This window comes from Struthio camelus, chromosome 2 (assembly GCF_040807025.1).
Source record: "Struthio camelus isolate bStrCam1 chromosome 2, bStrCam1.hap1, whole genome shotgun sequence".
NCBI classification, from domain to species: Eukaryota; Metazoa; Chordata; class Aves; order Struthioniformes; family Struthionidae; genus Struthio; species Struthio camelus.
This window is the reverse complement of record NC_090943.1, coordinates 170,478,354-170,492,423: the sequence shown is the minus strand read 5'-3', so window position 1 is coordinate 170,492,423 and position 14,070 is coordinate 170,478,354. Positions and strand designations below refer to the sequence as shown.

Below are 14,070 nucleotides of genomic sequence, written 5' to 3'. Positions count from 1 at the left end.
AGCCACAATGTCAGTGCCAAAAAATTGCCTGCTTAACTCTTAGCTATGACCCCATCCTTTGATGCCATGGAGTGGCAAGGATTAAAGAGTGAAAGCGTTCCTAGCATCCCTTGTTCTCTGAGAGACAACAGGCCGTCGAACAAGCTGCCAAGCCTTGGGAGCAGGTATGTGGAGCAGCTGGACCTCCCAGGACAAGTCAGAGGTGACAACGCTGCACTGATTTCATAAAGGTTCACCTGAGTCCTGTTGTGAGAGGTCAACATAGCACGCAAGTGGCAGACTCTGCTGCTCTATCTCAACCATCTTCTAATGCTGTTTTCAGTATGACCCAGAGGGACCAGCTCTGCCGTTGGGTACAACATGGGTGTTGTACAACAGAGGCCGCCCCCCAGCCCCGGGTTCTTCAGCTTTTGTCCAAATCTTCTCATACATGCCAAATTAATCACAGCCCAACAAGAACAATAAGCTGACTGCTAATATGTTGCCCACCTATATGTGCTTATACTACTTAATGGAGCATAAAAGGAAAATAGAATCATTTCTCAGATGCTGCACATAATAATAATAAATAGTGATAATAAATGCAGAGGTGTGGGCCAAGTGTATAAGGTCTTATGGAGAGAAATTAACTGTAAGCAGAATAGGAATCGGGTTGGTCCTCGAACTGAGATGCAAAAGTCAGTGGAGTGAAAACACCATTAAATCAAATATTTCAGTTCCTTGTCAAGTTCACTCAGGATTTAAGACCACACTTTTATTTTTTACTTTATTTTTTAAGATGAAGACACTCTGACAGTTACTTTCTGTATGGGATTTTTGACCCTGATTCTTTGTGGTAACTTTAGATTTCTTTTTTGCCTGCTGGCCACAGTTACATCACTCTAAAAGCCTTGCAAACAGCAAACAATAACAGGAATCCTCACGGAAATCATTTTACTCCATCACAGCAGCACAACTTCTACTTCACCACTGCAGGCCATATTTGCAACAGTGGCCTCCAATTTTGCGTTATTCTCCTTATGTGCACAATTTGGGATGAGCATTGAAGGGACCTAAGCACCCTGTTTCAAGCTCAATTCGGGGACACCAGCAAGAGTCTCCAAAGCTCTGGGCCGCTATTCAAGTGTTTCTCTTACTGCAAAAAAATGGAGGAGTCAAAATGAGAAGCCACTTTTCCAAAATGTGGGCCAGGGACTCAAGTCCGAAAGGAAAATGCAAATACCCGTCCTTGTGAACAGAAGCACACATAAACATCCCTACTAGGACACAGAGATAATTTCCAGGTACAGTTATATGATGCTGCCAGCACACAGGGCCCTTCAGGGGCTACACGGAGAAGATCTGATTGCAGATCTTTAAATATAAGACCCAATTTAACCGGCACCAAAGGACAGCAGAGTAAGAAGTGCATCCATGCTGGTGAAGGAAGGATCACTCCTCACCAGGGGGAAGGGCTTTGCAGCAATGAAGGTGGATGCAAAAAAAAAAAAATAGCTGAGTGGAGAGACCAAACGGCCGTGATGATAGACTGGCATGTCACTGCTAAACTTGCAACAGCGTCACCCCAGAAAAAGCCTGAAACAAATGGGCTTACTTGAGAGTATAGAAAAACTCACACAACTCACCTGTCAGCTTCGTCCCACAGGATGCAGGTCTGGTTGGTGGTGCCCTGTCAGGAGAAAAGAAAGGGAAAAATGAAGCAAATCAGTGCTGTGCTGTTGATGGGGTATTGGAAGCAACTAGAATGAAATATGCACATCCTGTAGGGCTGCTTCCTCTACTCTAGATGGGCAGTCACAGATCTGTGCCCTGGGAATAGCTTCTTTCACCCATGGTTTGAAAGGCAAGATTAAAAGAGGCCTCACTTTCTTCTCCACCAACACAAGAACTAGGCAGGGATCTTGCTCCACATCTTTCCTATCTCTACCTGCTGATGTTCTCCCTCTTTCCTTCTCTCACACAAAATCCTTTTGCTGCTCCCTTCTGGAAAGTGGATTAAATACAGTGCATGCTTCTGTGGTACACAGTTCTCAGAAAAGCCACAACCCTGTAGAATGTGTCCGGGTGTATGCAAAGCCCCCTGAAGGAGGTGTACCGTTGACTCCAGCTGTCCAGACGGAGCTGTCTTAGCCAGAGTACTTTGAAAAAGTGTTCCCAGAAAGTCCAAAGGGGCACAGAGCAGGCAGGTTTGCAAGGATGACCCACACACTGCATCCTGGGCAGTAAGCAACAGCAGGACACCAACACCAAACCAAGCCCAGGCAGGCAGGTCAGTGCCTCACCAGCTTGGGTTAAGGGAGAGTGAAGGGTCCTGCAGTGACACAGACAACTCAGGAGCCCAGAAAACCTGCATCCTTCCTTGTCCCACCTCGTTCCTTTCATGCAGAAGCAAACACAGCTATGGGGTGGTGCGGGTTGCCAAGAAAGACTTACGTTGTACAGATGGGAGAATTCGATTTCCAAGGGGGTAAGGAGAGACCGGGGAAATGGCTTCACAGTCACGGAGATGACTTTGGAGTTGAGAACAGTGCTGTTCCTGGGAAGGAGAGGGAAAAGAGAAGCTTTAAAGGGGATCGAGGGAGCTTTGCAGAGTGGCGAATCCCACTGGGTTAACCACTGGGGTACATGGCTTAGCGTACACACTGCAGAAAGAGCTGGCCCCATTATTTTAAAGCATTATCAAAGTCGCGCGCTGCTGATGGACCCCATCCTCTGCCCTTCCAGCTCCCCTGACATCTGGAAGGGCAGAGAGATACACACAGACGGTGTGTATCTCCGTCCTCTGAGGATCAAAAGCAAATGGAAAGAGGCCAAACCGCTCATGAGTGGAGGTCTGACCGTCAGTGCCCAGACAAATACTCGAATAATGCTGGCAGCCCTAAGGGACTTGGCTGTCTAGAAGAGCAATAAGGGAGGGGATTTCTCCCAGATCTGTGCTCTTTGCTCCCTGAAAAGCCAAACCCTTTCTAGGCACTTCACTGGATATTGGACATCTACATTCACAGAGGATGCAGCAGGGAAAGGCTTGGGTGACTAAATACACAGAAGGTCCCTGTGACCAGTGGTTGAAAAAGCTACCCTTCAAAGTTAACCACTAAGGAATCGGTAGTGGAGTGGGAACCCGGAAAAGAGCTCTTCCCACCCCTTCCTGCCCTGAGGGGTAAGGGAAACCTCTCCCCATCCAAATCCTCACCAGCTCTACAGGCACTGGTGACACCTTTCTGGGCCCTACCTTCCTTTTACAAAAGGATTACTTGGAAAAGATTTTCACTCGCTTAATGACAAGAAGGTTAGAATAGCTTTGTAATTGCCCGTGGATGTCTACCCGAGTGCTCAGGAAGCCGTGATCCCACCAAGAGCAGAGACAACAACAAAGCTCTGTTTTAGCAGGGTAAAGAAAACCCAAAGCACGTTTGGTTAAAAAAAAAAAAAAAAAGTGGGAAAGAAGCAGTGAAACACAAAAATGAATCTACAAAGAATGAGTAAAAGGGACAGTCAATGGGATTAAATCTCAGTTCTAAGCTTTCAAATGTAGGCAGTTTGTTTGCTGAAAGGTCTCCAAAGGCGGCTGTGGATATGTAAACACCAGTGCATCCTTTCATTAGTAGCTGGGGCTTTTTAAGGGTCAGTTCTTGGTTCAGCGCTGTTCAGGATTTGTGCGAACAACCCAGACGACACAGAAAAATTCCTTTTAAAGGCTGTGGACCCCACGAGGATTAGTATGGTAAATAAGAGCAAAATTGATTTGTCAGTGTGACAATTTTAACGCATGGAAGTTGTGTCTCTGCAGACAGTGAAGAGTGCTTAACAGGGACACCAGAAGGTATCCTGGTGCATCCGAGAGCTGGGAAACGCATCCGAGAATGACAAATGCAAGGTCTGCGTGCAGGACTACAGACTCTGCTCAGGGAAGCAGTGACCCAAAATGTACCCAAAGAGAATGACTTCAGCACGAAGTGCTTTGACAGAAAGGACAGAAGCGATCCAGGCTATTTGGAAATCAGGAGATGAAGCGGTTATCTTCTCCCCGTACCCCTCCTTGCAAGGCTGCCCCTGCAATATCGGCTTCAATTCTACTTTAAGATGGGGAAATAGTGGAGAGAGTTCAAAGGAGAGACACAAAAATCGATCCAGATGCTGGAAAATCAGCCATAAGATGTCTGTTGAAAGGCATGTCTGACAGTTCCTTGCACGCAGAGAAGGCATCCGATAGCGGGGGATTTTTCAGTCGCCCACACAAAGGCCCAGTGCCTGGAAGTGAAAGTCAGATAAATTCAGCCTTCAAATAAGACACAAGTCTCCTAGCAGAGAAGGCAATTAAGTATCTGAGCAGCTTGCCGGGGGAGGTGAGGGACTGAGCATCACGGGGAATCTTTTAGGAAGAAGATGAGTCTTTCCTACAGGCATGATGCCGCGATCCAGCTTCTGCCAAGGAAACAAGACCCGCCAAGCTCCGGCCGGAGCAGACAGTTGAGCTCAGAGTGCTCCTGTGTGGTCGCAAAGAGCGTGCAAACAGCTGTAAACACGCCGGTTTCTCCGATCCTCAGCTGTCTGACTGCCGCACGTGTCCTCCAATCCGCTGCGGCAGTGCCTAGCCAGAGGCAAGCACCGTTCACCCCTCGGGCTTGAAAAATCAGGTGTCCTTTACACCCGATCTCGACTGGCACAGCCGCTGAAAGCCGCAGGGCTCGCTGGACCCGGGGGGGACATGGCAGTGCGCGGCTGAGATAACGGGACTGCTGCTCAAGGGGGTAGACTGGGACAATTAGGAGCAGCTCAGCTGGTGCTGCTTGCTGAGCTGAACCTGCAGTGACTCCGGTTTCTTAAGCCAAACGGCTCTGCGTTGTAACCAACGTGGTTAGACTGGGATCTGGCCCCTATTGTTCGTGCGTACCCAAGAAGAGCTGCTCTCCTCTGAGGTTAGAAAGACTTTTACCCCATAGCAAGGTGCTACGCAACTGCATGGCTATTTAAAGACGTTCCACTTGTTTTTGCCAAGTCCGTTTGGATGGTTGTGAATTAAGACATACTGTTCTTTTTTTTTTTTTTGCTCTTTTTTTTTTTTTCCTCTGCTCATACGGCCACAGGTGACTCTGGGCTGTGGATTTTTTAAAGAGGGCCCGTCCTTTAATTAAGGAACTTCTTAAATCAGCTCTCCCGCTGGAATGCCATTCGGAGGCTGTGGCTGCTGCAGCTGCTGGTTATCGGAGCTCATTCAGCGCTTGGCCAGAGAAAGCTGAAATGCCGTTGGATCATTTGAGCCAATAATGTTTATTGCCCTTCTGATCTAATTCCCAGTGCTGTAATGGAAGATATTACAGCATACAGTTGGCTGGCTTGCTAATTCCTCTTTGCACTCACTTGGAGCTCCTTTGCCGTTGCCAGCGCTAAATCTGTAGGTATTTAAATGATTATCGGCGAGGAGAGATGCCCCGGTGTTTATGGTAAATGGGCTCAGGCTAATCAGTGCAGAACAGATTTAGAAGGTGCCTTAGGATGCTTAATTTACTGCCTCAGTACCAGTCCCAGGAGAAAAAAAAAAAAAAAAGAAAGAAAAAAAAGAGAGAAAAAGAGAGAGAAGAAAAGAAAAGGGAGCACTGAACACAAAAGCTTGGGCGCCCGCAGCGGTTTGCAGCGGCCTGGACGGCGGCGGAGGCGCGCAGCCGAGCGTGCCGCTGCAGCCCGTCCCCTGAGCCTGTCATTTGTGGCGATGCTCTCCAACGCCTCGATGGGGTGGCAGCTCGGTGGCATCGGGGCAGTGGGGCCTGTCTGTTGAACCCCTCCACCCCCCACCAAATCACTTGTGCCGGGGGAGAGCGTGAGGACCCGTTCCCTGAGGACGCGGGGCGGCCGGCAGGGAGGGACACCCAGCAGCGGTGCCCGGGGCCGGGTGCACGGTGCTGCGTAGGGGCGGAGAAAGCCTTTATGGTCCTCCAGCCGTCGATGTCTGCAGCGCGTGAGCCTGGCCCCACATGAACGAGTGAACTTCAGCCAGTTTGGGGCAAAGCATTTGCCACGCTGAGTCCAACCTTGACTCATTGCACGAAGAAGTGGCCCAGGGACCTTAGCTATTGCCCTTGGAGGACCAGAGCTCTGCAACCAGAAGGACCTTAGGTAGGAAAGGCCAGTGATTTCCCCCAGTTGCTCCCCTCTGCCGTCAGCCCCTCTTACCTCTGGAGCGAGAGGATGCTGCCCACGTTGCGGTACAGTACAGTCCCCACCACAAAGACGGAGGAATCGTCTGTCGCTGCAGGGCACCGGAGGAAAGGGAAAAAGACAACAGTGCTGAGACAGTGCGGATGTTTGCGCTGGGTGCTGTCCCCAGATGACCCCTTCTTCCCCCGTAAACGCACACCAGGAGAGCGCACAGAGCGTGGCATAGGAAGGACAGATCTGGTAGGGACGATTCTGGCCACTGCTGGGTTCAGACCTCTTTTTCCTCCTCCCCTTGCTCTGTACCAAGGAGAAGCATTTCCCAGGTGCAGGATTAGACCTAGCATGGGGGTCTATGCTGGGGCATGGCTGATGCTGGTGTTACCATGATGGAAGGCACTGCCTGCTGTCACCCTGTTGGGTTTCCATTGGTCCCGGGCTGCGTTGACTGCGCTGACCTGTCCCTGGGGAGGGCTCAGCACCTTTGAGGTGACCCAGCACCCATATGTGTGCCCTCGTACAAGGTTTATGCAACCCCAATGACCCGCCTGGTGCTCTCCTCTTCAGTAATCCAGCTAATCCCTTTGACAGAGCCACAGCAGGCAAATCTACAGGGTGGGAAGGTCTCTTGCACCCACCCAGAGGCATCTGGACCCACCCGCAGCTATCGAGCCATCAGAGTGAAGAGCTGCGCTCAGGCCGACAAGGGCAGCCAAGAAGGAGAGGTTTCGCCTGGCGCCTGGGCTGACCCGTGACTCCACGCGCTGCCCTCACCGCAATGGCCCGCTGTTGGCAGCACTGGGCACACGGGCTATGCAGCGGGGCCGCGCTCACCGCCAGGGCTCCCTGACATGGCCCTGGGGGACCCTAATGCTACATGACGCCACGTATGTGGAGCACAAGGGCTGGGAGGCCACAGGCGCTATGGTCCCAGATGAGCCTCTGAATCATTTCTGTGACCTCTGGGCAAGTCGCTTGACCTCCTCTTCTGCCTCACGCAAAAAGAAAGAACTTCCCTGGGACAAAAACAGAGGCAGCAGAGGCAATCCTTCAGCCAAATATCCCCCCCTTCAGGGGAATGAAAAACGAGCCACATCATGCAGACTGGAGCTGAGCAAGTCTGGGGAGGCGTCTTGCTGTGGGGCTTTCCGATGTCTAACACTGAGATTGAACTAAGAGTGCATCTGCCCCCTCAATACGGAGCCGATGCAAATTGGCATGCCTTTTTTTCCATTTTTGAGACTTACCTCTTCATCAAATTGGGCTAAAGTGAGATAGCAGGGTAAATAGTTACTGGCAGAGCCTGACAGTTAGGCTTGCAGAGCAATTGCAAAAGCCTTGCTTTCTTAGGAAAGCCGGCACAGTCTTTTGGCCTTTCTTGCGAATCCCTATGCAAACAAGGATCCTACTGCCTTCAAAGGCAGTTTCCCTCCATTGCGCTGAGAAAATACGGTCGGGCATTGGCAAAAGCGTTGTGCGCTCCTACGAGATCATGAGCAAGCAAATCCCTAAGCCCCGCAGCCTTATCACAGCACCTCCCAAAGAAGGCAAAAAGGATCCTGCCTGTAATAGAGCTGGAGGTTTGTTTCTTTTGGTCCGGGACAGATTTTTTTTTTTAGCTGCCCTTCAGTCCTGCTATACTATAGTGAACTACTCTGATGTGTTACCCAGCTGGAACAACGTTGCATTTTGATCATGTAGTATCTCCCTAGCGATGCTCACTCACCAGCAGCGTTTGCACAGCCTGCTGCCCAAGGGGCATGACAGCCAACTATATAAATCACTGCTGGCCTGCTGAAATCAGCTGTGCAAAGTTAACGCCCCAGCAGTGAGTGGTCTGTCCTCAGTCTCACCAAGCTGCCTGTCCCCATAACTCTACTTGGGATAACTGCTCCTGTTCCCTGCAGCCAAGGAAAGGTGAGGATAAAAAAGAAAAAAAAAAAAAAAGGAGGTGCTATTATTCAAGGGAGCAATCCATCAAAAAAGACCGCTAGCACAGGACGCTGAACAAGGCAGAGGCAGTACAGCTCTGGGTTAACAGGATGCCAAGGAGAGGTGAGGACTGATGGGAAGTTAGTTCTTCAGAGCAGATGTCACTTTTTGTTTGCACAGTGCCTACCACTCTGGGGCCCTACAGCAGCTCTGTGTAATGATACTTGTAATAGAAATTTGGAAAATAGCCCTGCGGGGAGGTAGATGAGGCCTCCTAGGGCCACACACAGCCCCAGAGCAGGATCCACTCTGCCTATGTGCAATTCCAGAAGTTTGTCCAAGAGTTCATTAAAAGTTTCCAAAGGTGAATGCGCCACGACCTCCCCAAACCATCTGTAATAACCCTCCCTATATGCCCTAACTTCTTCCAAGAAGATAATACGGTCCTCAAGGCACAACAAAACACAGTGCTGGACTCATCCTTGCTCTGCCAGTCACTCAGTGTTCACCCTTGGGGGAAACACTTAACTGTTCTTGGACACAGATTCCCCAAGTAGACATGATGGCAGTGTTGTTTCCCTCCTCAGCAGGCAAATTTGGTACAAGAGGTCCTGGTTTGACAAGAAGAGGCCAAAGGACTTTCAACAGCAACAACTGACAGACTCCTGCCTAGGTGCCAGCGAAGAACAGCGCAGTCTGAGGCAGCAGGAGCAAGCAGCCTGCTCTCTCAAAGCTGTTAGTGCCACACAAAGCACTGGGTCATGTGCAAGAACAGCCTGCTGCTATTTCCTACTGATAAGCCCAGCTTGGAGTTCCACTTTTGAAAAAAACAGGGCTCAATCCTGCCATATGCTGAGATTTCCTACCAGGAGGTGCTTAGCACCACAAGGTCCTGGCACAGGTGGGTGCCCCTTCCAGAAAGACTCCTACACCAAATGCCTGGCAGGTGCTACAGCGGGAACCATCCTTTCCTGGGCACGCCAGGAGAGCAGCCCAGAGCTCTGGAGTCCTTGAGGAACTGTACAGCGTTGCTTGTCCACGTGGTCATGACAACAGGAGGCCAAAACATCCCCCTGCTCCACCCCTGTGTATTTGAACCTGCTTTCCTTGTGCCGGTTAACCATGCCTATAAGGCACCAGCAGACTACTCCTCTCTCATCCTAGGGGAAATCCACCATATTCAGGAAGGCATGAAAGAGACATTTCAGCAGCCAGTATGCCCTGCAGAGGATTGTAGACTTAGCCCGGTATCCATATGCATCAATAACAGAGTGACTCAGCATACACTGGGGCGTTTTCACGTCATCCAGGTTCAGTAGCCTTGGAAGAAGCAGTCATCAGTTCAGTGTTGCTCTGAGCTTTTGTGCTGATTCCTCCTCTTTTCTAAATATGCTACTGATTTAGGAGAAGACCTGCATCCAGATCCAGAAACTGTGCCTGCCCCTGAGTTTTTGCAGAGATTTCAGACATGACTCTTGGTCAGGCCACATCAAAAGCTTTATTTTCACTCAGCAATGCTGCTGGTGATCAAGCTTTTGTGAGCAAATCCAGCTCAGCTGGAAGGAAAATTTGGATGCCAGCCAAACAGAAGCAAACTCTCTTAGAAAGTGAAGAAGAAGTCTTCTTCTGGAATGCTCTGGCTGTGCTGCCTACCTGTAAGCCCCGAAGAGAGGATGCTCTTGGATACCGTGACCTTGTCCTCCGAGTTCTTGGCCCAGTCCACCATGCCCCTCCAGCCTTTCATGGGGAAGGTGATGTCAGTCGCTGCATGAGCAGGCAGTTTGTGAATGCTGAGGACTAGAAAGAAGTAAGAAATAAAACCAGTAAATAAGACCAGTCTCAATACATTCACACACAGAAAAACCCACTGAAGATAATGGGAAATTAGCAGCCAGTGAGGTAGGATCTCCGTAGCTATAAGAGTGATGCTATCTTCAGGTAATGTCTAGACATGAAGGAAGATGATACTAACTGTTAGGGCTTGTGATTTTGTTCATTGAAAATGCTCTGCCTTCACTAAACCTGGCAGAAGACAGCTTTATCCATTCCAGTGTGCTGTCCCTAGGAGTGGCTAGTAGCATCTGTTTAGAGAAGGAGTGTAAGAGGACAGAGCAAGATTTCTCTTGATCCATCCTCCCAGCTTCCAGCAATCAGCAGGACTTCCCCAGCTAGTGGTTGCATCCAGTTCATCAACTTTAATAGCCACCAGTGGACCTCTCCTTTGTTCATTTTCCTAATCCCGTCATGAACCCATCTGTACTTTCTGGCTTCTGCAATGTCCTCTGGCAACAAGTTCCACGCTGTGATTGTGCATACAGCATAAATCAAATACTGCCTGCTGTTTGCTTGCTGCCTGATCACTTCATTGGCTGCTGTGTAGCTCATGTATATAAAAATAAATAAGTAAATAAATAAATAAAAGGAAGCAACTAATTCTCCCCAGTTCATCATCTCTTCTCCGTTCATGGTTCTACAGATGCCTCTCAAATCTCTCCTTGGAAATCTCTTTTCCAAGCTGAAGTCCTAGCTTTTTTGGAGGAAAGCCACCCCATATTTATGATCATCCTCACTGTCTTTCCCCAGATCTTTTAATGTCCTACCACCTGCTGCCTCCCCTCTTGCACTCCCCACAGCCCAGGTCATACATATTAAACAGTAATTACAGCTTTCTGGAGTCTCTACCCAACATGAGGAGTGCAAATCAGCTCACCCAGATTGTCCGTCACTTGGTAGGAATCCCGGAAATCTTTCATGCGAAAGCCAATGACATCAATGAAATCCTCCACGAGCCTGAACAACTCCTTGGCATTTGGCCCCGTCTGCAGAGAGAGGGAGAATACTTAGTGGCGCAGATACTAAAGAGCACAGCATGCGTTTCTCTGAGCGCAAAGGTTTCCATCCTCACACACGTATTGGAAGCATATGCTGGATATAACAGAGTGTTAGGGAGCTGCGAAGAGTAAGGACCGAGACATCCTAAAAGGAGACCTAGAAAAATTAAAAGCAAAAGGTAGGAAATAATAATATGAGATTCATATCGACAAAACTGAGGGCAGAGGGCAATATCTATCAGCATATCTCTGGAGAGACTCTTTGTAAAAGATGACTTATCTGCCTCTTTACCAACCACCCTGTCCAGAGCAGACAAGCTACTGCTAATGTTCATTACTGTCCCATTCCTACCATTAATGCAACAAGAGAAACACAACAGGACAGACATTTAGCAGCCATGTTTTAATATAGCTCCACTGTCTTTCCCAGTCCATTGGCTGGAGTATCTGGCCCGTCATAACTTCCAACAAGCCAGTGGCATTTGCGATTGCACATCTAGTCATCGTGTCAGAGAAAGAGGTGTTCAGTGTTGAAGCTCTGCCCTGTGTCAAATTTTGAGATCCTTTCTCAAGCCTTAGACTTATCTGACCTTCAAGTACTTCAATATTTAGCCTCAGAAACATGTGCTGGCATCTTCTGACTATATATGTTACATACTGACAAGGAGTCCACAAAGCTTTACCCCCACCAGGACAGTTAATTTTGCCATCACTCCACTGAAAGGAGCTGCACCAAGCCAAGAAGTCCAACCTATGCTACTGACATGCATGAAATGCAGCTTTGAACCAGGCTGGTTGTCAATATTTCAGGCTTGCAGCCATTTGGGATGTTTGGGAAACTGTTTTCACGCATGGACAACACAGAAGCGCAACAGGATCTCAAGCGGGAAGTAGGGAAAAAATTTAAGTGAGGTATCTCTGCTTTCCCTCCCACCTTTGAGCACCTCAGGGACTTTTGGGTGCCTGTTTGATGCCCACACTAGAAAAGAGGGAACAGCAAGAGGACAAGAGCGGGGAGTTCTCTGCTGTCTTCCCTCCTATTCCCTCTTGAATTTCCAAATGTTGTTCCTTGCTCTGAGCCTTTTCTAGATCAAAGGCTGCAGAAACCCTGTGGTGTACCTCAAGGTAATTCTGAATTAAATTCTTGTGGAGGGAGGGAAGAGCATCCTCAAAGGCAGGAATCCAACCTCTGAACAATTTTTTTCCAGAGATGAGTCAGACTTGTTTAGTGACACAGGGCACAACAACGCTGGAAAAAAGTCCCTAAACTACTCTTACTAAACCAAACACCTAAAATACCTGCAGGCTTAAACTCACCCCTGCCTATGAAGAAGGGAAGAGGGAGAAATGTGGCCTCGGGGTTGTTTGCTTGTCTATGTAATACAGCCCATCATAAACCCACAGGGTAATTCGATAGTGTTTCACTGAACCAGATCTCTGACCCAGGCACATCAGCCAGTTGTTGACCTGAGTTAGGAACAGCCTGGAAGGGAAAGTGTATCTCAGCAGTGCAAAGCTTTGCCTTGGGAGCAAATGTTGTCCAACAAACATATTATTAGCGAGGACCTCCAGGGTCTAACGTTGAATCCCAGGCACCAGGTCACATAATCCTATCCCGACAAGTAGCATGGTCTTTCTTAAGGCTAAATGTGCTTTCTTGTTCTGCTGGCCGGATCTCACTCTCCAAATAACCAAGTCGTTTCTTCTTGGGTCTGGGCTGTGTTAGAGCTTATCTGTCTCTTTAGTCTTGTGTTTCTCTCATGGTGTTTTCTCCATGATAGAAATACTGGCAATAATCCTTTTCCACTGCGTTTTGCTAGGCTAACACAAGGCTGTTAAGTGATAGCTAGTTTCCCAGCAATTAATTTAACAAAAGATAATCCACCTGAAATGAGCTACACTGACTACCTATCTTTTCCTCAAAGCACGTTCCCCTAAGAGAACTTAGCTAGTACCACAAGAGACTGAAGAAGAACAAATCAGCTCCTTACATCTTTTCTTTTACTTTTCCGCTGCTTTCACAGCACTTTCAGATTCTCACCATAATTCAGACCTCCTGAAGGGACTGAGCAGAGCTGAAGGGAAAACTGGGGACGGGGCAGGGCAGCAGGATGGGACTGAAGCAGAAGGAAGGTTGAGCTGGCAAAGAGGTACAGGGCTAGTCATGTGTGTTTGTCTGTCTGTCTGTACAAAGGAAGCTTGATGAACTAAAGCCGTATCGGGATCAAAAAATCCTGCCAGTACTGCAGGTACTGCAGGTGCGCACATAAGGAGTGGAAGTAGGGGGGAAGTTAGTTTTAAGAGTATATTTTTGTATTCTACTATTGATTGAAACTGCAAGCCCAAATTAAACTGAGGCTGTGCTACTCATCTTCTTTCGGACTTCTGTCTTATAATGGCCAATATAATATCCCAAATGACCTGGCAGCCCTTCTCTGTTTTAATACAACTGATTTTTTTTTTTTTTTCCTTGAACAACACCTTTGCCCAGAGGCCATAGGGTAATGGAACGGAGTGCAATCGAGTTGGGTATATTTTTAATGTGCAAATTTGAAGGCAGGGCCCTTTTTAAAAAAGGATTGATTTATCTAGCCAGATGTGGGTCTTGAATTTTCTCCAGTAGCTTTGAAGGAGAAGGACAGAGACTGCTCAAGCCTCTGTTGTCATCCAGCGTCTGTAAGATTTCTGAGGGCAGGCTCTATTCTAAAGCCACAGTGTTAGGCTGTGATTTTAATTCCCACCAAAATATACAGGAGTCAGGCAAGCATTCCCCATAGCAGTTGAAACCCTCTTGGTCCCACTTCTCGTGCAGGATGCTGCAGTGCTGGCAGCAGGCTGGGCCGTATCTATCTATAGGTGCAAAGAGCAGATGGTACAGGGAAAGCCAATGGGAAAGAATTGCCACAAAGAGTAAGCTGCAGCTGGTTTTACGGGGATCAACAGGGTTTCCCTGTTGTCATGACAACTCAGCGGTCTCCTCAGTGCTTCTCTGAAATACATAGACACACCTGTGCACTTGAGACTGAGCATTCGGTCCTTTATCTTGCCTGGAGCCAGACTGCACCATCCGCTTCCAAATGCAATGGGACACTGCCAGGTCTCAGGGAGAAAAGAGGGGAAAGGCAGGTTCACGAGGCTGCTCAGCTCTCGGTGG

The 14,070-nt window shown here is 48.6% G+C and overlaps 1 protein-coding gene across 8 annotated transcripts in view; it reads right to left on the bottom strand.

Annotated features, from left to right (window-relative positions):
* ADGRB1 (adhesion G protein-coupled receptor B1) overlaps positions 1-14,070 on the bottom strand; it is a 281,945-nt gene that overhangs the window by 116,898 nt on the left and 150,977 nt on the right. For all 8 annotated transcript variants that reach the window (XM_068933496.1, XM_068933499.1, XM_068933498.1 and 5 more), the window contains 5 exons: positions 10,796-10,904; positions 9,739-9,882; positions 6,172-6,247; positions 2,434-2,536; positions 1,626-1,669 (listed from right to left, as the gene is read on the bottom strand). In XM_068933496.1, the coding sequence (XP_068789597.1) occupies positions 1,626-1,669; positions 2,434-2,536; positions 6,172-6,247; positions 9,739-9,882; positions 10,796-10,904 (476 nt within the window). The remainder of the gene's footprint in view (positions 1-1,625; positions 1,670-2,433; positions 2,537-6,171; positions 6,248-9,738; positions 9,883-10,795; positions 10,905-14,070) is intronic.